Source organism: Silene latifolia, chromosome Y (genome assembly GCF_048544455.1).
Source record: "Silene latifolia isolate original U9 population chromosome Y, ASM4854445v1, whole genome shotgun sequence".
Lineage (NCBI taxonomy): Eukaryota > Viridiplantae > Streptophyta > Magnoliopsida > Caryophyllales > Caryophyllaceae > Silene > Silene latifolia.
In genome coordinates this window covers 105,858,612-105,881,791 of record NC_133538.1, presented here as the reverse complement: position 1 = coordinate 105,881,791, position 23,180 = coordinate 105,858,612, and the positions used below count along the sequence as shown (strand labels likewise).

The 23,180-nt window shown below is 38.5% G+C and overlaps 1 protein-coding gene across 12 annotated transcripts; it reads left to right on the top strand.

Annotated features, from left to right (window-relative positions):
* The first annotated feature begins 1,128 nt into the window (after positions 1-1,128).
* LOC141633388 (uncharacterized) lies at positions 1,129-10,269 on the top strand. Of its 12 annotated transcripts, XR_012538164.1 has the most exons (11): positions 1,184-2,017; positions 2,126-2,184; positions 2,262-2,435; positions 3,006-3,188; positions 5,021-5,139; positions 6,085-6,257; positions 7,541-7,649; positions 8,038-8,158; positions 9,455-9,564; positions 9,761-9,842; positions 9,988-10,269. XR_012538164.1 is itself a non-coding variant. In XM_074445874.1 (9 exons), the coding sequence occupies exons 6-9, from the start codon at positions 6,187-6,189 to the stop codon at positions 10,140-10,142; spliced, it is 441 nt and encodes a 146-aa protein (XP_074301975.1). In that variant the 5' UTR covers positions 1,184-2,017; positions 2,126-2,184; positions 2,262-2,435; positions 3,006-3,188; positions 5,060-5,139; positions 6,085-6,186; the 3' UTR covers positions 10,143-10,269. The 12 variants fall into 12 exon arrangements, 6 of the variants coding, with proteins under 6 accessions (XP_074301978.1, XP_074301975.1, XP_074301974.1 ...); XR_012538165.1 differs by lacking the exon at positions 9,761-9,842 and having other exon boundaries at positions 10,023-10,269; XR_012538168.1 differs by lacking the exons at positions 2,126-2,184; positions 9,761-9,842 and having other exon boundaries at positions 1,129-1,381; positions 5,074-5,139; positions 10,023-10,269.
* Positions 10,270-23,180: the final 12,911 nt, after the last annotated feature.

Sequence of the window (23,180 nt, the reverse complement as noted above, 5' to 3'; positions counted from 1 at the left end):
TCCTGCTCCCAGGAGTATGGAGCAGGATACTCCCATAGAAGTTATAGGAAGATTAAAAATAAATAAAAAACAAAACAAAAAAAATAACTACCCAGTACATGTTTTCAAGTCATGTTTCATTATACGTTTCTTCTTCTTTTTTAAATTACTCAATTTCTCAACTTTAAAATTATATCAGATTAATTAAATTCATAATTTTCATCTAGTCGTTTTGAAAATTTTCAAGTTCATAATTCATAATCATCAAATTAAGCACCATATTCACTAAACTCAAATGAATATAATAGAGTCATAGGGTGAATATGACTCATATTCATTACATTAAACTATGATATTCATTAAACTCAAAATGAATATAATAGTGTCATGTGGTGAATATGACACTACGCAATACATATTCATCAAATTATGTTATCATATTCACTAAACTCAAAATGAATATAGTAATTTCATATGGTGAATATCATAATACATAATACATGTTCATTAAATTACACTATCATGTTCACTAAACTCAAAATGAATATAATATCGTAATATGATGAATATCTCACTAGGTAACACATATTCATCAAACTAAATTACCATATTCACTAAATTGAAAGTGAATATGATAATTCCATATGATTAATCACACACTTGAAATCACAAATCTAACAACGAATAATGAGAGAAAAAAATAAAACTTCAATTCAATTAATACACTTACCTGTTTAGTAGATAATCATTCAAAACGTAAATCTATGATTACAATACTAATAGGTTGGATGGAAATTAAATTTTATGTATAATTCTTTTGATAAGTATGGAAGATCTAGGTTTGAAATTGGAGGAAGAAGAGTTTATGTTAAACGTAGAACTGATAACTGCTTAAGAAGGTGGGTTTTTATCTTTTAATTTTTGTAGAAAGTGGGTTTTTATCTTTTAATTTTTGTTTATTTTATTTTTTAACTAGTAGGAGTAGGAAACACCCTACACCCAGGTGTAGGGTATAAGGATTGAAGAATTTATAAGGGAGAGTAAACTTTGGTGAATAGTTGAACTTGCAAATGAACAGTTGAACTCAAGTCCCCCCCTCTACCGATTTCCCCTTCCCCTTTACATCTCAGCCCTTCCTTTCTCTCACACACAGCCACAACTTCCTCATTCTAATCCACCCATAACTTCCTCATTCTAATCCACCCATTCTCATCTCAATCTTACTTCTCAGTTCTCACTCATCAATATCTCGTTGAGCCTCGTCGTTTTGATGAACCTCAATTATTGATGCTTATAAACTACTGCTTCATCATCTCCTGCTTCACCATCTCATCTTCACCTTTGCTTCTCAAACTACCAACAACAAGACTCCTTCCCTTTGATTTGAGATTAGTAATGATAAGTCTTTATTTCTCATCTTTTATACAACTTATCTAGGTTTGATTCAGGCTTGGTTTGAGGAATTCATCAATATAACATTATTGGATTTTTATAAAGATTGCACCTTTAATTCTTTATGTATTTTTCTGTTTGACTTGATTTCGGTTTTTGTAAAGATTGCATCTTTATGCATCATACCACTGGGTATTTTAGAAAGATCAAATCTTTGATTTATTAGAAGTAGTGTGTGTATTGCATTAGGGTTTGTATTCCCTTGCTTGTTCCATTTGATTGTGTTTAGGGATGAGATGGGTTGGGGAAGGATAGTAGCAGAAAGCGCAGTAGTTTGTATTGCCATTGTTTTGGGTGTTTCCGGCATCATCGTGCACAAGGTAAAATAAAGGGACCAATGTTTTACACCTCCGTTGTTGCCTCCACTCCTCCACTTCATGGTAAACATCTGTGCAGTGGAAACAGTGGGATGCCGATGGTGGTCTAAAATGGTGAGTTACAAAGGGGGTCGCTGTTTTTGGAGTTCTCTCATTACTTTTTAATTTATCAGATTTCTCGAGTTCTTTGTGTTGTTGTTGAGGCTGCAGGTGAGGTTGATTAGGATTGATGGTGTTGTTTGATTTAACTGTGGCATTATCTATTTTTTGTAAGTTGCTGTAATTCACCTTTTTTTTTTGTTTGTTATATCGATAAAGATAGCTCATTAGTGATAGTTTCTGTCAGTATTGATGCTTGATTTTTTTCTTGCATGTAGACTACAATTTCTGCTTTTCAATCTGTTCTGCGAGGACTTCAAGGTTTACTGAAATAGAGGTCTTGATTGTTTTACTTTTCATTTTTTTTAATGTTTGCACTCGTTCCTGAAACCAGTATGTTTTTTTGGTGCACAGATGAAAAAAATCAAAGATTGATTTTTAATACAAAGAACCTCCTGCACATCCTTGCTGAAGAGTCCAGAAAATTCAGAGCAACAGTTTCAATGATTTAATTATTTCAATTCGAAGATACGATCATTGAGTGCACATCCAAGTCATGATCATTATGAGTTACGGACCAATTCAATTGTGAGCATGATTAAATTTATTAAAAGCTCTTAAATTAGCCAGCTGATAACTTCCTATGTTCCGTTCCAGTTTTGGTTTTGGAATGGTTGTCTTTAGTCAGAAAATACAAGTGAGATTTAGACCTTTTGCAAGTCACATTACGCGCGTCTCTCACTTTCACACCAATGAAAATGAAGACGGATTTGACCTATTTTAACTGGTGGATCGATCTATTTTTTTGTTGGCATCAACTAAGTGACCTTTCACTACTTCTCTGACAAATAGGTTATTTAATATTTAATGCACTTGGTTCAGTTTTTTTTTTTCGTGTATGTTACTGTCTGGTCGTCCTGGATACAGTTTGGTTTGGGTGGTTGGTTATAGCCTTATGGAGTTATTGGTTATTCGGAGCTGAGGATGGTCATTTTTGGTCCCTTGACATTACGTACGCCTAAATTTCGTGTTCTTTTGGTGTCTACAAGTTATATAATTATTAGTTTAGCTTTTGTTTTGAGGATAAGTGTGTTTGTGGTGTGATTTTAAATTGTTAATTCTTGCTCATCGTTTTCTTGTTTCTTCTGTTGTGGTTAGGACTTTGGGTTCATTATTTGTCTTACGATGATAAAATCGGGCACAAGGTAAAATAAAGGGACCAATGTTTTACACCTCCGTTGTTGCCTCCACTCCTCCACTTCATGGTAAACGTCTGTGCAGTGGAGACACTGGGATACCGATGGTGGTCTAAAATGACGATGCCAGTGGTGGTCTAAAATGGTGAGTTACAGCGGGGATCGCTGTTTTTGGAATTCTCTCATTACTTTTTAATTTATCATATTTCTCGAGCTCTCTGTGTTTGTGTTTTTGTTGAGGCTGGAGGTGAGGTTGATTAGGATTGATTGTGTTGTTCGATATAAGTGTGGCATTATCTATTTTTTGCCTATTTTATTGTGGATTTAGCTCGATATTCAGGCACTTGATTGTTTGATTCCGGCACGTAGCTCTCATTTAGTGCCTAGATGATTGTGCATGGTGACAATTACGTGTTTTCGCTGTTGTTTGAACGAGGGGAGGGCCTGGTAAATGAGGGTCGGTGACCGCCGATAGAAATGGTGGGGTAGGTCACTGGTGGAGTTGTAGTGGTGTTTGGTTGACAGGGAATTAGGTGGGCTATAACAGGGGTATCGAGTAGAGTATGTTACTCGAGATTCTTTATAGAGATGTTGTCTTAGGACTTTAGAGTTGTTATTTGTTCATGCATAAAACATGATTTACCTTGGAGGTTTTGGCATCTATTAGATGGAGAGGAGAGGTGTTACACAGATGGGAAGTTAGTTGGTTGATACTTTGATTGTGTTTGTTTTCAGATACAAGTGAGCTCAAATGAGCAAGAAATTGAGGAAACTGGTGGTGACAAAAGGTGGAAATGATACGAAGAGGGTGTAATAGTTATCCCATGAAGGGGAATAGCTATCCACCTTCTCTTTCAACCTTCGCTACCACCAGTACCAATCAATCCCTCTTGATTCTTATCGTTTTAAGTTCTATTACTACGATAATCATTTCCTTTATCCCAGATTCCCAGGAGAGCCCTTACGCCTTAGTGGTTGACTAGACCCATGGTGAGCCTTAAAGGTGTGGTTAAGTGGGTTACCTGCAATCCTACATGTATAGGCTATAGCGTTTCAGTCTATTTTCTCTATTCTTATTGGGGTAGGGTGTATGGGACACTGCGTATGAAATAAAATATAGAGGGATGGTTATTGTTTGTGTACGCAATTTGCACAGGGGAGAGAGTGCTAGAGGTCCTTTTCTGTTTTTGATGTTTCTTTAGGGTGTTGCGAGCTAAAAATGAACTTCATTTTTTTGCCTGGTATATTGCTAATAATGCCATATATAACTCTATCAATTGTGTCATCAAGATTTGTCAAATGCTTGGTTATGTGGCATGCTGAATTCAGACTAGAACCTTCTTATATTGGGGGACAATTTAAGAAGTTAAATTGAGGGTTCGAAATGAATAGGATTTGGAAAATTTAGGTAACTACAATAACATTTTACACGATAACTTATGTCAGAATTCACAAGTGATAGATCATAGATAGGAATGCCATCATGGTAGAGGCCTAGAGGGTGATCATATAATCTCAGAATACCATAAATAAATGGTGCATTACTTCATAATGTAGGGCTAGGTGTTTGGTGAAATTTTTTCTAATGATTTGCGGAAGCGTGCGTGCTAAGTTATTTTTTCGTTGATTATTTCCACGAGTGGATTTCAAGATCAAAATGCTTACGATTAGAGGAAAGTAGAAGCTGGCGATATGGGACACTGATAATTACCTGCCCTTTGAAAGTTTAATGTTATCTGAGTTATGCATCTACCGCAAATGTTTATCAAGATTGTCCATCGGCGAAATATGGTTGTTATACTTCAGTTTCTCTAAAATCAACATGAAACATTTGCTGGCGATTTTTATTTTTACACATGAAGCTTTCTCCTAAGTTTTTTAGAACTTTATGGTGAGATTATTTGTTGTTGTAGCTGTTAATCTAACTTTGATTGTAATAGTTTTAATTTAGTTACATGGGTATATATATGGATGTAGTGATTTGAACAATTGAAGTTCGGGACTGAATTTGAGAAGATGGCATTGTGTAGGCGGTCGAAGGCCGGGAAAGGCTTGGCGGGACAGGCTACCCGGTCCTATTGGAACCAATTTCTCAGGTATTACACTTGAGTTTGTATCATTTTCATCTTGTTTTAACTCGATCTTTGATTGAAGTATGGTCGCCTTTTTTAGTTAGTCTGATGGTGAATAGAATAATAAATCTTTACACTCATTGGCTTAAAATCGCCTCTGGCTCTACTTGCCAAAATTCTATGCAGGCCCATAGACTACTGTTCTCAACTACGACTTTGTTAACCAATTTAAGATGTATTGAGGAATAATTAAATCCAAACTTCTTCCTATAGATTTAGCCATGGATATGGAAATACTTGGGCAAGAAGAGGTAACAAGGAGGGCAAGGGGAAAGGCGAGATGAAGGAGTATGTGACGACGTAGGGGAAATGAAAGGAGGAGGAGAAGGAGGACGGGGAAAGGATGGGGATGAGGAAGAGGGGTGAGGAATGAGGAAGAGGGGAAGAGGGTAAGGGGAAAGAGGTCGAGAAGGGGAAGTAGGGGTAAGGGAGAGCTTTTTGCACGATTAGGGGTGAGAGACAAACTGAAGTGGATATATATGGACGTTGGCGTTGTGTCGATCTGTATATACCTTTGAAAATGTCCATCGCTTATAAGTTAAGACTCTTCTAATAAAATGTGGAAATGTTGTTAATAGCTAAAACTACATACCAAAGGTAGCATAGCTTCTTTATATCCTTATATGCAGGTTATGTGTTTCACGGAAAAAAAGAATGACAGTGTGCATGAAAGGGTTATTTTAAAATTATTCCTTTTTGCTAAATTTTCCCTGACTTTGTATCCTAAATCTCAGGCCAGTTCTATGTTATTTAATTCGGGTTCTGCATAGCTACTGTTTAGGTTATAGCTCAGTGCATTTTTTACACGGTTGTTTCTGAATTTAGATTGGTTCATATTCTACCGTCTGTGTTTGTCATATAATGATTAGGCCTCTTTATCCATGCTTACTTAAAGGCCTCTTTACGCAGGATTGCTTAACTTTATACAAGTGTGGGGATGTCCTGGCTGCTGACACATATATGTTTAGAATATTAAGCCTGGATGCTACGAAAGTACTGCAGTTGTGAAGTATGTTCCTGATTGTTGGTGGTTTTTCTTCCGCTTTCTCCTCTTTCCTCAATTGTTGGTGGATCAGTCCCAGGTTAGTTTTCCCGTTGATTCTTATAGTGTCTTCCTATTTTTACTATTATTTTTAACCTCCATGTGTTTGGCTACCCGAATTATGCTGTTGGTTCTTGTTTTTGTCTTTGTTGTGCTTTTATTATGTTCCCAATCGTTTTGGCCTTTCAAATTGAAAGAGTTGTTTTATGTGCTTTTTCTCACACCCAAACTGGAGGGAACACCACAGGTTCCATGCCTTTTTTTCGGATCTTTAGGTGCTTCCACTGAACTAAAATAGTGATACTGGAAGTTATCTTGGAAGTCTCTTCTGCATTATATTTCATCCGAGTTCGAAATAGAATGTGAGCGACAATAAAATCAAAATTTAACGATTTTGTTGGTTTTCTATAATTTGTGATTTCCCTTTTAAAAAGGACTTCTCAGAAAGCTCACAGAGTCCATTAGAAAGGTTATCTATATAGCGTATCATATACGAGTTTTCCAAACACTCTTTAGACGTCTTATAACACAGTGGTGCAAATAACCGGCTCTTAAAGATTCAAGAAAAATCTGCTTTGGAACAATTGACTATGAGTCCATGACATAGCCCATAGGTAGGCAAGTCTCGCAAACTCTGATTGATTGGATTTATCACATGATGTAAATGAAGATAAAAGTGTACAATTTTGAGAGACATTGGATACATACAAGCATTATGTAAACCTTATAAAATCACACATTCTATAATAAGAGGGTCTCACGCCGTGAGACTGTCATTTTCTATAAAAAAAAGGACATTCATTTATTTTTATCAACAAAAGAGTGATATTTATATGGACCGTCTTATAGTGTGAAACCGTCTCACAAATTAATTAAGTATAGATAAAGTGGAGATAACAACACCACCAAAAAAGTCCAACCATGAGGGCTTACCTACGTTACTTTCATGTAGAAGCAATGAAAGCACTGACTTCTAAACAATAACACGTCCTTAAGCTTATAGCTTACTAACAGCAACAGAATCCAAGCATGACCAACAAAATCGTAAAAATTTTGTAATTCCTTCTGCTTGTACAAACCTGTGTTACTCAGACACGCCGACACGTGTCGGGACACGTGTCGGACACGGCTATTTGGGGTGAATTTTCCTGTTTTGTGGTCTAAATTGAAGTGTCGAAGTGTCGTGTCGTGTCGGACACCGACACGTGTCTGACACGCGACACGGCACTTAAGTGAAGTGTCGGAGTACCAGAGGTACAAACTCCATGCTTTTGTACTTTGAATTTAAATTGTTTCTTTGTCAACTCAATGGGATTGTTCCAGCTTCCAAAACGAAACCATATCCGGAGTCTAACCTTGGAATCAATATCGCTGCTCAGGGAGAGAGCAGTGATCTGCTCAACGAGGACAGTGACAAGAATGATTATGAGTGGTTGGTGTTATTTTTAATCCTTTCCTCGGCTATGTATTCATGTAGTTGACTTTTAATATATGCGCAGTTACTTGATGTATTCTTTATAATTCTGTACTTTCCTTTTTTTTTCCTCTCTTGAAATCTCTGCATGCTGATCTAGAGCGATGATTTGTTTTATGTATAATGTACTCGCACCACTTTTTCCATTAACCCTGCCTTTTTGCGAGGGGTAAATTTGAAAATGAGGCTCAATGGAAAAAATGGAGGGAGTATTTGACGCTGAGTGTTGTGAATCACGGAACATCACATTTACCTCTGATCTTTTGGCCTGCTATCATGCTTTACGATTCTTACATTTTTCAAGGGGCAGCGTTTGTAACATTGTGTTTACCTACTCCATTGGAAGGTTATTGACTCCCCCAGAGACCTCACTTTTTCCTTCATTGGACGATAAGCCAGCCTCTGTCGACTTCGTACATAATGGTAGAGCTCGAAGCAGGCCTATTTCACTTTCAAGATCATCTACAGTGAGTCACAATTTGTTGAATTAGTCAATTTTTATAGTTATTCTGAAATTTAACCTGTGAATTATTATTCGTGTGTGTTTCATTTCCAATGAAGCGAGGACCCCATATTAAGGTGGTTACGGATTCTGATGGGATAAAGCAAAATGAGTCACCAAAGTGACATTTGGATGCTTATTTCTAAAAACGTAAAGAAATGAATGAGGTCTGAGACACTCAAATAATGAAAAAATGTAAAGAAATGAGACGGACGGAGGGAGTATTATCTTATTCATGGAAATTGCGGTTCAATTTCATATTTTAGATGTACCAAAGAATGTTCTTTGATGTATCTAATGGGAGTAATAGCTAATGAATAGCTAGAAGGAATGGGAAGTTTAGCAACTACTGACTTATGTGTATAGAATGTGGTGCTAATGTCTGTTGTTTTTGTTTACCAAGTCATCAATTTATTAATATATTACCTGTGATTGAAGATAGTTATATTTAGGTAGGCTACTTGTCCTAATAGTTGTGATTTGCATTGATACTTTGAGTTGAAGTTGAAAGAGTGGGTGGTGGTTGTGGCATTTAGTCGGCTTGTGTTTGTAGATATTTGAGCGGAAGATATGGATCAAGTGCATCCTCTTGCAATTTACAGAAATGGTGAATGCTATTTTAGTGTGTTTTGGCATGATTTCGTGGTTCATTTTATTCTCAAGGTCTTATTTGGGATGAATGTAATTATTATGGGAGAAATAGAGCATAAAACAAGAAGAAAATGGAGGAAAGGTGATAGCGGAGGGTGGAAATGTAGAAGAAAGGGTAATAGTTACACACCTCCAACTTAGGGTTACACATTATCCCCATATAGGATTATAGGAATAATAACGCCGTTAGCCATTATCACCTTCTTCCACCATCCATTACCATATCTTTCTTCCTCGTGCCTCTTGTTTCTTAGACTTCTATTACACAATCACCGTCATTCCAAGCAAGACACATACTTCCTCCATTCTCATATGATGTACCCATTTTATTAAAATACTCCACTCATATATTCAACAAATGGGTACATCATATAAAAACGGAGGAAGTATATTAACTTATTTGTTGGATTGGAAAGTTAGCAAGATTAGGAGTTAAGAGTATGCTGATGGAGTGATGGTCAGTATTGATAGCTCTCATCGTCTTTTTATTTCAAAATGTGGAGTCAATCATACAAGAAATGTTTTAATGTCCAGTAATGGAACATGTTGATTGCGAGTGAATGACTGAACATTTATCTTGACTGACATCAGCGGATTACATTTGCTGCAGCTGAGGTTGTTGCCAGTTCAACAGCATGGCTAGGCCTAGGTCTTTCATGTGTGTGCATGCAGAGAAGAGACAGTGGTTCTCGGCCTTCTTTTGATCTATCTCCTACCCAGGTTATTTATTTGAGATTAAGTACCTGATCAATGTGATCTCCTGTTTGTTGATTTTTTTGATATATTTCTTATCTGCTGCTTGTTGTTAGACAAGTGCTTTGTTTCCTTGCTTACTTTGCCTTCCGTTTCTTACTTGGCGTTAAGGCCGATTTGTGAGGTCTAGATGCCACTTTCCCCGACTTTATTACTTGTCCAGGTACTCATCTGAGACTCTCAGAGTAATTCTTTGGCCTGTAAATATGCATACAAGGATGCCACAAACGGAACCCAACTGAATGGTAATTCCCACAAATGAAACTTGACTTAAGAACAGATTCCGTGGTCTTTGTAAGATGAAGTGTATTGCAAATGACCTCAAATCAGCCAAATACAACACGTATCTAGTCGGTCCTCTTAATGTGATTCAATTTTCTTTGTACATAGCTGACTACTTCCTCTCTCGGCTTCCAATCTTGAAGAAAAGGCTAGCTCAAGGTGGAGTGCGCTTTGCAGCTCTTCTTGAAGAAATTTTCGGAGCAAAAACCAGAAAGTTATATGCAGAATCAGGAGCAAGTTATATCTGCGATTTAATAGACTAAGATGATGATGTACTGCTTAGAACCCGGTCGAGTTGATTGTCTTTGATGTAAACATTTATTGCCGTGAAATCAAGTTGCACTGAATTTGGAAAACTTCCCTTTGATTAAATTAAATTGAGATGCAAAAGCAAGCTATGTTGGCAAAAAAGACCTTAAATCCAAGATATAATAACTGTGCAACACTGCGGCACTATGTCGGCACAAAAGACCTTAAATCAGGACTCATTTATTTAATTTATGCATGTATTATGCAACAAATGGTTTTTTGGAAACAATGAAAACACGCAAAAAATATAGTATTGTTATTCTCATATATTTAAACATGTTTTTCTTCCTTGCTTAATGTTTAGGAGTAGACGTGATTTGATTCACAGCACATGATATATCTTTTGTAACACATGTTATCATTTAACCATTCTTCTAGCTTGTTGACCCTCAAATGGGAGCTGAAAGTCCTGTTGTAGTTGATACGGTTGTCGCAACTCTATCAAAAATAAAACCAACTAGCTCTAACTAATGCAGCAGAGGCAAGTCGGGTATCGTATCCACAGGGAGACGGTCACTATCTACTCGCTATTCTAGTCTGTCTATGGTCACAATTTGGGGGTTGGAGTAATTTTGACTAAACTAAAGGGCAATAAAAGAAATAACAATTAAAGAGCAAGAGTAAGAAGGATTGAGGTCCAAAAAGAGAGAGATGTCAGGATGTCGGTTCACCATGATAATACACAAATCAGCTAAAGGCAGGTCAGTCGGTCTGATGTGAGAAGGGTAAAAGAAAGGTCCTCTCGGTCCGCTATCCGCCCTAAAATATTACTCCCTCCTAACACCTATGTTTGCCCCATTTCAATAAAATACTTCTGGCATTTATTAGAAAAATGGGCCAAACATTGTTATTTGGAGGGAGTACTAACTTAGCTTTCACTCTCAGTAGTGTATTCTATTGTTCATAACATGTCTATTCATTCCAATCTCTCGATCTAGGTCTGAATTTAACCAATTTAATTACTTCAGCTGCATGCATTCAACCTAATAATTACAGTTATATTGCTATTAAACAATTGTCTCAACAAAACCTCCTAAACCAATTATCGTATCATCGTTATACTACCATGACTCCCCTAATCCTAACATTTAAGAATTAGCTACGCATAACAATGAATAAAACAAGAACGAAAGATAATGTAAGAACAAACATGGTATAAAAGTGTGCAAAAGAGAATTAGATAAAATAGAAAGAGAGTAAGAGAGATTACACAAACGAGATTCGGAAAAGTAGAAGAGCAATGTCGAACCAGAAATAATGTAAGGTTTTTGAGATATGAAAGAGATGCCTAAACCTAATTAATTACGTCTATCCTATTTATAGGAAAGACAATTATTAAACCTAAGATACGATAACAAGATATTAAAATCTTGCGTCAGATAGAAAAGTACTCGATCGAGGACATTAGAACTCCTCGATCGAGTAACTCTTATTAAAAACCTCTCGATCTAGGACATTAAGTACTCGATCAAGCACTATCAAAAAGGCACCTCTCGATCAAGGATATTAAGTACTCGATCGAGCACTATAGTACTCGATCAAGTGGTTTAAATTCCTGCTTTACGCACTGAACTTCAAACGGCCGCCATTTCTTCGTTACTTGATAAAATAAGGCGTTTTCGGTGGCGTTGGAAAGCTAAGAGGATAAGCTTTCATCTCCAATTGGAATCATCTGATTATCATTTGTAGAACTCGATATACGGCTCTTCAAAGTAGGCACTAGTAATATGAAGCTCTTCCTTTGTCCGCTAAGCTTCCTTACTTCTATGCGCATCTCAAAATAGTAGTCTCCAAGCTCCGACTCAACTCATCTCCTAAATGCATGCATAGGGACATGTATTAAGATTTATTATGCTCCTCTCCGGTTCATATCTGCAAATAATAAAAGACAAACCAAAGTAGACTATTCGTGGGACATTTGTACCTAAACACTACACAAAATGCATAAAATGCGTGCAAATAAGGCTTATAAAGACTATATAAAATGCACGCATCAGTTGCTGCGAGCATTTTTTTTTTGCTAATTCCTTTTCATTTTCTGTTACGAGTATGAGATTATTGGTAAATTAGTTCTCGAATCTAGACCATGTGAATTGTGCTTTTTATTTACATTGGATACTTTTTGGTGATGCTCTTGGATGTTACTATTCATAAAGCATAACTCCTTCACATCATCTTAAACTAAGACTCTATTCACTTAGTCTGCTCCTTTTCACTAAAAAGACAATAATGGAAGACATGAAGTGATAGCTAAATAGTAGTCTAAATAAAGGAATGGTGTATAATATAAGCTCTAATTTTATGGTGTATATTGTGTGATGTGATTGACATATGCTTGTAATATTCTCCATAGCTTGTACTATAAATAGGGGTGCTTGGTACTTGCCATAACAAAGCTAAGCCTAAGTGTGATCTCTCTCTAAAATATCTCTCATAAAACCTTCCTTGTAAAATATATCCATTTCTTATAATATATTGATCCTGTATAACCTCCTTTGTGGTTGTACTCACTATGTGTCTGTAACTTTGGTATTAGAGCCATGGCAGAATAAGCTTTGGCTCTTATCCTCCTAAGTAGTTTTTAAGTAAATAATGAGCGATCTCTTACAAGATGTTTAAAATGAAAAATATGCTCTGTGGTTGCCACTTAGTGGATCGATCTTCCACAACAGAAATCCATATTAAACACATGAAAAAGAATATGAGAAAAATAATACCATGGAGTTCTATGTGTCGGGTACCTTGAGGTGGAAAATTGATTAGTTAAAAATCACCTCGGTTTTATGACCATAGGAACCCAAGGATTATCTTTTCATATCCTCATGCCTTTATGTTTAAAAACAAGAGATGACTCATTATTCTTAAAAATTTCAAAGGATGGATAAGAAATAAAGTGACTCTGTTATGGTTTCTGGTCCATTATCATAAAAATGGAAAATACATCAAATATTCTATCACGCTCCTCCTCATCTTCTACATACCGAAAATCTAATGCCAATAAAATAGATTATCTTAATGAAATTGAATATAGGGATGAAGATAGTAAAGTCCCCATCACTCAACTTCCTTTATTGAATCCATACAAAGCTTTCACAAAACCAAGTTCATCTTTTCCAAAAGTCATTAGACATGCTTTTGGCCCCAACAAAAATGCGGTCAAAGAATTAATACTAGCATCACAGCTAGAACAATATCGTGTTCCTTCTACTGAAGCAGAACAAATGATCCCACTCCGTCTCAATGAGGCTATGATTCACCAATGGTGAGTCAATGGATACACACACCTTCATTATGGAGCAGTCAATATAGCTTTAACTCTTCATGGAAGAAAAGGTCTTCCTGTGGTAGCAAGGGTAGCCTTGCTAGACACAAGATACAAAAAATACAGACATGCCTGCATAGCTACCTTGCAAACAACCTTAAATGCTGGTACGATATTCGTCACCTTATTTCCAAATTTCAACATGGCTTTAGAGGATCCCCAAATCCTTCAAAATATCCAGATCCAGCTCCAAATCACTGGAGCACCTCAAATTGGGAACACATATGCGGCAACACTCCATTATCAGATGGCTTACAGGGTCCAAAATCATGCCATGGACCTCAGCATCCCAAAAGATACAGATGATGCTTTACTCATCCAGATAGAGTCACAACACAGCCCTTTATGTATTCATATACCCAGACAGATCCCAAAAAGTGAGTTGATCAAACTACTTCCTGAATCTTGGGGACCAATTATGAAAAACAACATGAAAATACAACTCCAATACAATCTGTAGAGTCAACAATAGACAGAAAAAAAGATGGCACAATGGAAATATCTTTCAAAAGGGAACCATCTGAAAAGCCTCGCCCATCCATTTTTTCCACATAAATCAACCTCATAACCCCACTAAATATCCCAACCAAACCCCAAGATGTCTATCTTGAAAATGTGGCAGTTGAGTCTTTCAATTCTCTTGGAGACCCAATATATGCATTTGCGGATGAGTCTTGGCACAAATTTTTCGATGTCTGTGACTGTGTAAAATGTCTGATGGCAAGCTCAGATGAAGATGATGTTCCAAAAAGAAGGAAATGGAAGAAGAAATCTATGCAACAAGAGCTCAAAGAAAGCTATGAAGCAGGAGATCCCGAAGTTTGTCTCTTAGGAGAACCGTCTGGGAAATCTTTCGAATACTACGTCAGATATCCAAGAAGAAAATCACCTTCCCCCAAAAGAGAAATGTCAAACTGTTACATGTTTGGACCATCTACCTCAAAAAAAGATGATTTTACTCCAATAGAGTTTGAAAAGGAAAATTCCACACATTCTTGGAAAATCAAGAATCCCATCATAAAAAATCCATATGGTTCAACAAGACAGATCAGTGCTGCAGAAGCAACACTAAACTGGCAATCGGAGAACGCACAAATCCAAAATAATTTCCTGAAAAGTATTGACAAGAAGGTGACAATCATGGATCGACCAATCAAAGAAATCAACCAGAAGATCTCTTCGTTACATCACGAAATCCTCAAGTTGGCGACTACTATAATACTACGGTTTTATGAGCCTCTGGGTACTCTATCGAGTGGGCCTTACTCTGTCGAGTAAGGGTGTTTTACGATTTAAAACAGTTTCTGACCTGTTGGGTACTCGATCGAGTAACCTCGATACTCGATCGAGTAGGCGGCACTCGATCGAGTAACCTCGATACTCGATCGAGTAGGCGGCACTCGATCGAGTATGTCAGCTACTCGATCGAGTAGCCGGTTTACGGGGGATGATTTGTCGGGTTTTGTTAATAATGCGATTTAATATATAAACACTTTCGTCACTTTCTTAATACACTTTTACAAACCTAATTACTTTCAAAAGAGAAAACAATCTACCTTCTTTGCATCAATCGCATTATTGGCAAATCCCGGAGCTTGGAAGGTCGGAATTCGTCTTTCTTTATACCTTTGTGATCCTTGCGTCGAGGGTAAGATCTACGTACTGTTTTTATGGTATTTCGTTAAAGTTAGTTAAACCCTAATTTGGGGATTTGGGGGTTTTGTTGTGTTTCTTGATTGGTAGTAATTGTATGATTGTATGTTAGGAGGAGGATTCGTAGAAGAGGCCTTTTGATAAATTTGTTGAGATCGTCTGATTGTGTTGCTTTCGGTAGGGTTTCCTACTCGTATTAGTCCCATAATGTGTTGCGGACCTTGAGGGAGCATGAGTTATATGCTATGCTTTGTCCAAGTGTGAGTTCTGGTTAGAGAAAGTTGCTTTTCAGGGGCATGTGATCTCTAAGGATGGGGTAGCTGTAGATTCGGCAAAGATTGAGGCAGTGACAAAGTGGGAAGCACCAAAGAATTTTACTGAGATCAGGAGTTTCTTGGGTTTAGCTGGATACTACAGACGGTTCGTGAAAGATTTCTCCAAGATTGCTAGACCTATGACAGCTTTGATGAGGAAAGAGAACAGGTTTCGTTGGGATGAGAGTTGTGAGACGGCGTTCCAAACATTAAAGGAGCGTTTGACCACAGCTCCTATCTTAGCATTGCCTGAAGGGATCGAGAACTTTGAGGTTTATACAGATGCCTCAAAGAATGGGTTGGGATGTGTGTTGATGCAGAACGAGAAGGTGATTGCCTATGCTTCTAGGCAATTGAAGCCTTATGAGGAGAACTATCCTACACATGATCTAGAGTTGGGTGCAGTGGTGTTTGCTCTTAAGATTTGGAGACATTACCTTTATAGGGCGACCTTTAAGGTATTTTCTGATCACAAGAGTCTCAAGTACATCTTCACTTAAAAGGAGTTGAACATGAGACAGAGGAGGTGGATGGAGCTGATTGGCGATTATGACATGGATATTATCTACCATGAAGAGAAAGCCAATGTTGTTGCAGATGCTTTGAGTAGGAAGAGTGTACATTCTTTGTGTACAACTTTATCTTTGATGAGGTTGAGAGATGAGGTGGGGAGGTTTTGGATACATATGATGCAGGGAGGGGATGCCATGGGAGATTTGACAGTGCAGCCTGATCTTTATGACGATATTCGAGGTAAACAGGCGTTGGACCCTAAGATAGTTGAGTGGAGAGCTGGAGTAGAGAAAGGGACAGTGTCTCGATTCTCTATTCATATAGATGGTAGTTTGAGGTTTGATGGTAGGTGGTGTGTCCCTAATGATGAGGAGCTGAAAAAGACAATCATGATAGAGGCACATTGTACACCGTATTCAGTACATCCAGGTGGTGACAAGCTGTACAAAGATTTAAAGAACACGTTCTGGTGGCCTGGGATGAAGAAAGAAACAGCTGAGTTTGTGGCCCGTTGTTTGATATGCCAGAGAGTTAAAGGGGAACATCGACGACCACAAGGTAAGATTCAGTCTTTAGAGGTACCTGAGTGGAAGAGGGAATCCATTTCTATGGATTTTATCGTGGGTTTGCCAAAGAGTCAATAGAGTAACAATATGATATGGGTAATAGTGGATCGACTGACCAAGTCAGCTCACTTTGTGCCAATGAAAGATACATGGACTAAGGCACAATTAGCTATGGCTTATCGGAAGAATGTGCTTAAGTTACATGGAGTCCCTAAGGACATAGTATCTGACAGAGATGCGAGATTTATCTCAAGGTTTTGGAAAGAGTTGCAGGAATCTTTGGGAACAACTTTGAAGATGAGTACGGCATTTCATCTTGCGACAGACAGTCAGACTGAGAGAACTATCAAGACTCTTGAGGATATGTTGCAAGCTTGTGTGATGGACTTTGGTGGTAGCTGGGAACAGAAGTTGGATTTGATAGAGTTTTCTTACAACAACAGCTATCACACTAGTATTGGTATGACACCGTTCGAGGCCTTATATGGGAGGAGATGTAGGAGTTCGATTTGTTGGGACGACAGTGCTGAGGCAGTGGTCCTAGGACTAGAGATGGTACATGAGATGGTTGAACAGATTAAGATGATCAGAGAAAGGATGAGAGCGGCTTAGGATAGGCAAAAGAGTTATGCAGATCTACATCGCCGGGATATAGAGTTTCAGGTTGGGGATAAGGTCCTTCTGAAAGTGTCTCCTATGCGTGGGGTTATGAGATTTGGGAAGAAAGGCAAGCTGAGTCAGAAGTTCATAGGGCCTTATGAGATCTTAGAGCGGGTTGGAGAGGTTGCATATCGTTTGGCTTTGCCAGCTGCGTTAGAGAGGGTGCATAATGTGTTTCATGTATCTCAGCTGCGGAAGTATGTGAGTGATCCGTCACATGTGTTAGAGGCAGAGAGCTTAGAGCTAGATGAGTCTTTGTCATATCTTGAGGTGCCTAAGCAGATTCTTGACCGGAAGATAAGGAAGACTAGGAGTGGTGAGACAGTTTTGCTTAAGATCCTTTGGTCTAACCACGAGACTGAGGAAGCTACATGGGAGGCAGATGAGGCTATGAGAGAGCGTTACCCTTTACTTTTTGATCAGGTTTGTATGGTTACGGGGACGTAACCTCGTTTCTTTTAGGGGGGTAGGAGATGATCGCGAAGAGTTTTTAAGAGTTTTTATACCTTTTTATATTGTGTCGGTATGTTTGTTGTGGTTGAGTCGGGTTGAGTTTGGGTTAGTAACATGTTTTATGTTGAGTTTTGTTTTGGTTGTTGAGTCGGGAGTGTAGTAGTGTGTGTCTTTGTTTTGTTGTGGTTTGAACTTCGGGGACGAAGTTCTTTTTAAGGAGGGAAGACTGTAATACTACGGTTTTATGAGCCTCTCGGTACTCTATCGAGCGGGCCTTACTCTGTCGAGTAAGGGTGTTTTACGATTTAAAACAGTTTCTGACCTGTTGGGTACTCGATCGAGTAACCTTGATACTCGATCGAGTAGGCAGCACTCGATCGTAGTATGTCACTACTCGATCGAGTAAGCGGTTTTGGGGGGATGATTTGTCGGGTTTTGTTAATAATGCGATTTAATATATAAACACTTCCGTCACTTTCTTAATACACTTTTATAAACCTAATTACTTTCAAAAGAGAAAACAATCTACCTTCTTCGCATCAATCGCATTATTGGCAAATCTCGGAGCTTGGAAGGTCGGAATTCGTCTTTCTTTATACCTTTGTGATCCTTGCGTCGAGGGTAAGATCTACGTACTGTTTTTATGATATTTCGTTAAAGTTAGTTAAACCCTAATTTGGGGATTTGGGGGTTTTGTTGTGTTTCTTGATTGGTAGTAATTGTATGATTGTATGTTAGGAGGAGGATTCGTAGAAGAGGCCTTTTGATAACATTTATTGAGATGAGATCGTCATTGTGTTGCTTTCCAGGTAGGGTTTCCCTACTCAGTATTAGTCCCATAATGTGTTGGTGGTAGTTTGTGTTTGTTGATTGTTATCATACGAGTATTGTGACGGTTGTTGGTGTTGATTGTTGTTTAGTAGTTGTGATTGTTGTATCTGTCTGTGTTCTTCGGGGCGCGTCCCTGGCTGAGTGGAGTCACTTGCGGGAGTGGCTTCACGCCCATTATTCGCCTTCTGTGGAACCCGCCACAGAAGGGATGTGCACATTAAGGAATTTGTGTTTATCGCTCAACGGAGATGAGCGGGGATTAGGTGGGAACGGCTGCGGTCCCCCACTGGCGGCGTGGAGTGACCTGTTGCGATGGGCACTCTGGCAGGGCTACACACTTTAGTGTGTAGTCGATGATTGTGGAGTTGGGAATGGAGTTCGGAGTATATCCGTGATGATTGAGTTGTGTTGTTTGTTGTGTTGTTGGATTATATAAATTGTGTGATTAATCGACCCCGTTTATTGTTTTAAAAAGCGTGGTGATCCATTCGGGGATGGTGAGCAGTTGTTGAGCAGGTATGAGTCGAGTTACATGGGATAGCTGGGATGTGCCACTTTCAGATGATAGAGTCTTCCGCTGTAGCCTGAGTAGTTTGTTAAACATTTCATTTAGTTGAGTAGACAGTTGGTTTTGAGAACATGTAACCGTATTTTTGGTATTTGGTTTTGGAATGTATCTTATTCACTAAACTTATACTATTTAAATACTGTTTCGTTATTGTCTTATGATTATCATTCCTCGGGCAACCGAGATGGTAGCATCTTTATAACTGGGTGGTCCTGGTTAGGCACTTGGGGTATGGGGGTGTTACAACTACTGTGTCCATAACTTCACCACTCATGTTGGAAAAGGAGTCTGAATTAAAATCTCTAAAAGCACAACTACACTCCTTACAAAACAAATCAACCTCACCACCTCACATGCCATATGATATATTCACTCCTTATCCAATATATACCACACCACCATTAATAACTAGTCCACAACCTATTCCTCCACTACCCCAAGATCCAAGCCCTTTCGGAGCATCCTCATTCTTACCAACAAGGGTGCTTGAAGAACAACATGTCTCGAAAAAGAGACAGTCTACAACAAAGGATGGAAAAAGGGCATCAACAGTAACCCAATCAGAACCATCAGACACTCTACCTCCAGAAGGTGGTTCACAGTTCATGGTTGAATACAATAATCCTATTTCTTACTTATTGAAAGAGATAGCAAACCCAAAAAAGGATAAAGAGATCTTTCAAGACCTGGAAAAAGAAAAAAAGGTCACCAAAGGATTCTAGTGATAAGGATAGAATCCCTGAATTCATGATGGTGATGCCATCCACTGTTGAGGAAGAAGTTGAAAGTGAAACGGAGAACCCATCAGATGCAGGACAGGGACAACCCAGAACGTACCCTCCACCAGATTGGCATCCAAAAACCCACACTGAACCTGGACATGATTTTTCGTTTGATAATATTCCTCCTTCTAAATGGAGAGACAAAGTCTATGAAATGCACGCATGGTGCACGGAACAAATGCTACACCCAGAAAGCAGTCTGTCCTCAGTAATTGACAGGTTGGTATGAAGATTCTATGGGAGACTACGACAATGGTGGATCAGTCTTAGAGCTTACCGGCAAATTCAGATGCGGCAATCCCCAACTGTGGATACCTTTATTGGGCATATCCACAATGAATTCCTAGGTGCTTGGGATCATTACACTACACAAGCACGAGAAGAATTCCTCAGCATGAAGTGTTGCTCTTTTAAGCACAAAGATCTAGAGCGCCACTATGAGAGAATGTCAAAGAGATTTTATGCTCTTGGTGGCATGGATGACGTAAACCTGAAACAAGCCTACTTAAATTCCCTTCCAGAACCTCTGGGGAATGAAACATCTAGGCAGTTTTCTCTCAAGAACATTTCTCTCAGCAATGCTACCTTTGGAGAAATATATCAAACCTCCCTTGCGGCTCTAGAAAAGCTATGTAATCACCAAAAGTTTTTCAAACAACTACAAGAACAAGGGAAACTTTTGGGAAGAGCGTGTGACCACCCAGAACTCTCTATAAAATGCAAATCAAAGAAGTGTGGTTGTTCGTCTTCCGTGGGAGATAAAAAGTACAAGAAAAGGTGGAAGAAACGTTTCCCAAAACTATCGGGAGACAAAAAATGGAGATTCTCCAGGAAGAAAAAGCGGAGAGGTTTTAAAAAGTCTGATCGATGTTACATCTGCAAAAACAAAGGGCACTACGTAAAACAATGTCCAAATAAGAAGAAAAGAGATAATCTTATTGGTTATCTTGCCCGTGTTGGAGACATTGATGATGCGGATATCGAATCCGTCTTTTCTCTTGATGATGAACCTACAGATGATACCATTCTTGCAATGATAATAGAACCCATCAGTGATTCATCAGATTCCGATGATGATTCAGATGAAAAAGAAAGTGCAGATGAACAATTCATGCTGTTTGATGCATACACCATCGATATCTGCAAAGCCGAGAAAGAAGATGAAACACTGGCGGCTTACTTAGCACAAGCATCTCCAGAAGCCAAAATCTATATCTTTCCAGATAAATATGACAAGCCGATCCCGGTTGTTGCATATTTTGACACTGGTGCCTCATACTCCATCATGAAGCCGGATTTACTCCCATCATCTCACTGGGAGCCATGCTAAGTAGGGTTCAGAACTGCCAATGGACAAATATTTCGCATATCCCTTAAGAGCAAGCCTATCTACATCCAGCTTTTTCCAGGATACATGATAAGATACAAAGTATTTGGATCAGATCTCACCGGAAAGGATTTCATACTGGGATTTGATGTTCTTCACACCCTCAAAAGGGTGTCATGGCATCCAAAAGGTCTTAAACATAAAAATCACCTGTTGCCCTGGACAAAGGCCTCTTATATTTATTCTTTGGAGGTTCTTAATCCTATCAAAGAAAAGATAGTCATCACCTCATGTGCTGACTCTCATTCCGAGTTCCTTAAAAAATGCAACTCACCTTTATGGCAAAATCCAGAATTCTTCATCAGTCTACCCTTCAAGAAAAATGAAGATATAAACCCCACAAAAGCCAGCCATATGGGAATCAATCCAGATCATTACACTCTGGCTCTTCAAGAGGTGGAACAACTCCAGAAGGAGGGACTCATTGAACCAACAAAATCACCTTGGGCTTGCGAAGCATTTTATGTTAATAAAAGGGCAGAACAAGTTCGTGGAAAATTAAGGTTAGTAATCAACTACCAACCACTAAATCATTTCCTTGCTGATGATAAATTCCCCTTGCCAAAAAGGGAAGTGTTGTTCACCAAACTACCTCAAGCCCAAATCTTCTCAAAGTTTGATCTTAAAGCCGGGTTTTGGCAGTTAGGCGCATTAAACCTGACGAAAGACCAAAAACAGGTTTTTGCATACCAGATCACCATTACCAATGGAAAGTCATGCCATTTGGTTTAAAGACATCTCCGTCCTTATTCCAAAAGGCAATGATAAAGATTTTTGAGCCAATCCTCGCAAATGCTTTGATCTACATTGATGATATTCTTCTGTTTTCTCCCGACATTGAATCTCACACTGCATTATTAGAGAAGTTCCATAAGATTGTCCTACAATATGGAATAAGGCTCTCTGAAAAGAAAATGGTCGTTGAAGAAACACAAATAGATTTATTGGGGATGCACATTTCTAAAGGGCAGTATCATCTTCAACCTCACATTGCCACCTAGCTAGAAGCGCTTCCAGATGAAAAACTCTCATATAAACAGGTGCAACAATTTCTCGGCATTGTCAATTACATGGCAGATTTCATTCATGGTATAGCCAAGCATAGGTCCACACTTTCAGCACAATTAAATAAAGATGCATCTCCGTGGAACCAGACATGCACAGAAGCAGTCAAAGAATTAAATAAAATTGCAAAATCTTTGCCAACATTAAAAATCCCATCCAAAGGCAAAAGAGTTTTACAAACAGATGCAAGTGATTGTTTCTGGGGAGCGGTCCTATTAGAAGAAGACGAGAAAGGAGAAAGGCACATATGTGGATATAAGAGTGGAGCTTTCAAGGAAAGTGAAAAACACTATCACTCCACCTACAAAGAGATTCTTGCAGTAAAAAGAGGAATTGAGAAATTTGAATTCCACCTAGTTGGACAACATTTTCTCATAGAAATGGACATGTCATCTTTCCCAAAAATGATACAGTTCAAGCAAAAAAATCTTCCCCAGGCACAATTACTTAGGTGGGTGTTTGGTTCTCACAATGGAAGTTTGATGTTAAGCACATAAAAGGAAAAGACAACTTTTTCCCTAATTTTCTTTCGAGAACTCAGAGAGAAATCTCCTCAATATTCCCGGTGATATACACGATCAATCCAGCACAACCAACAGACAAGTCAATCAGAGCATTGATCAGTCATGTTCCACAAGTCTTACAAGAAGAAATTCTTAAGAATGTTTTGAGCACCAGGGGGTTAGCACTCTACACAAGTTCCTCATGTTGTACATACATCGGTATGGCCTTGACCAAGGTCCACTTCTTGGGCTGCCTTACCACCCAAGATATCCCTTCCTCACCACCATCAACATGAATCCAAATCACTACCGAAATTTTCCACCAGAAGCTTATCTGTTGCTATGGTACCTTGCTGAGTCATACACCATTGGCGT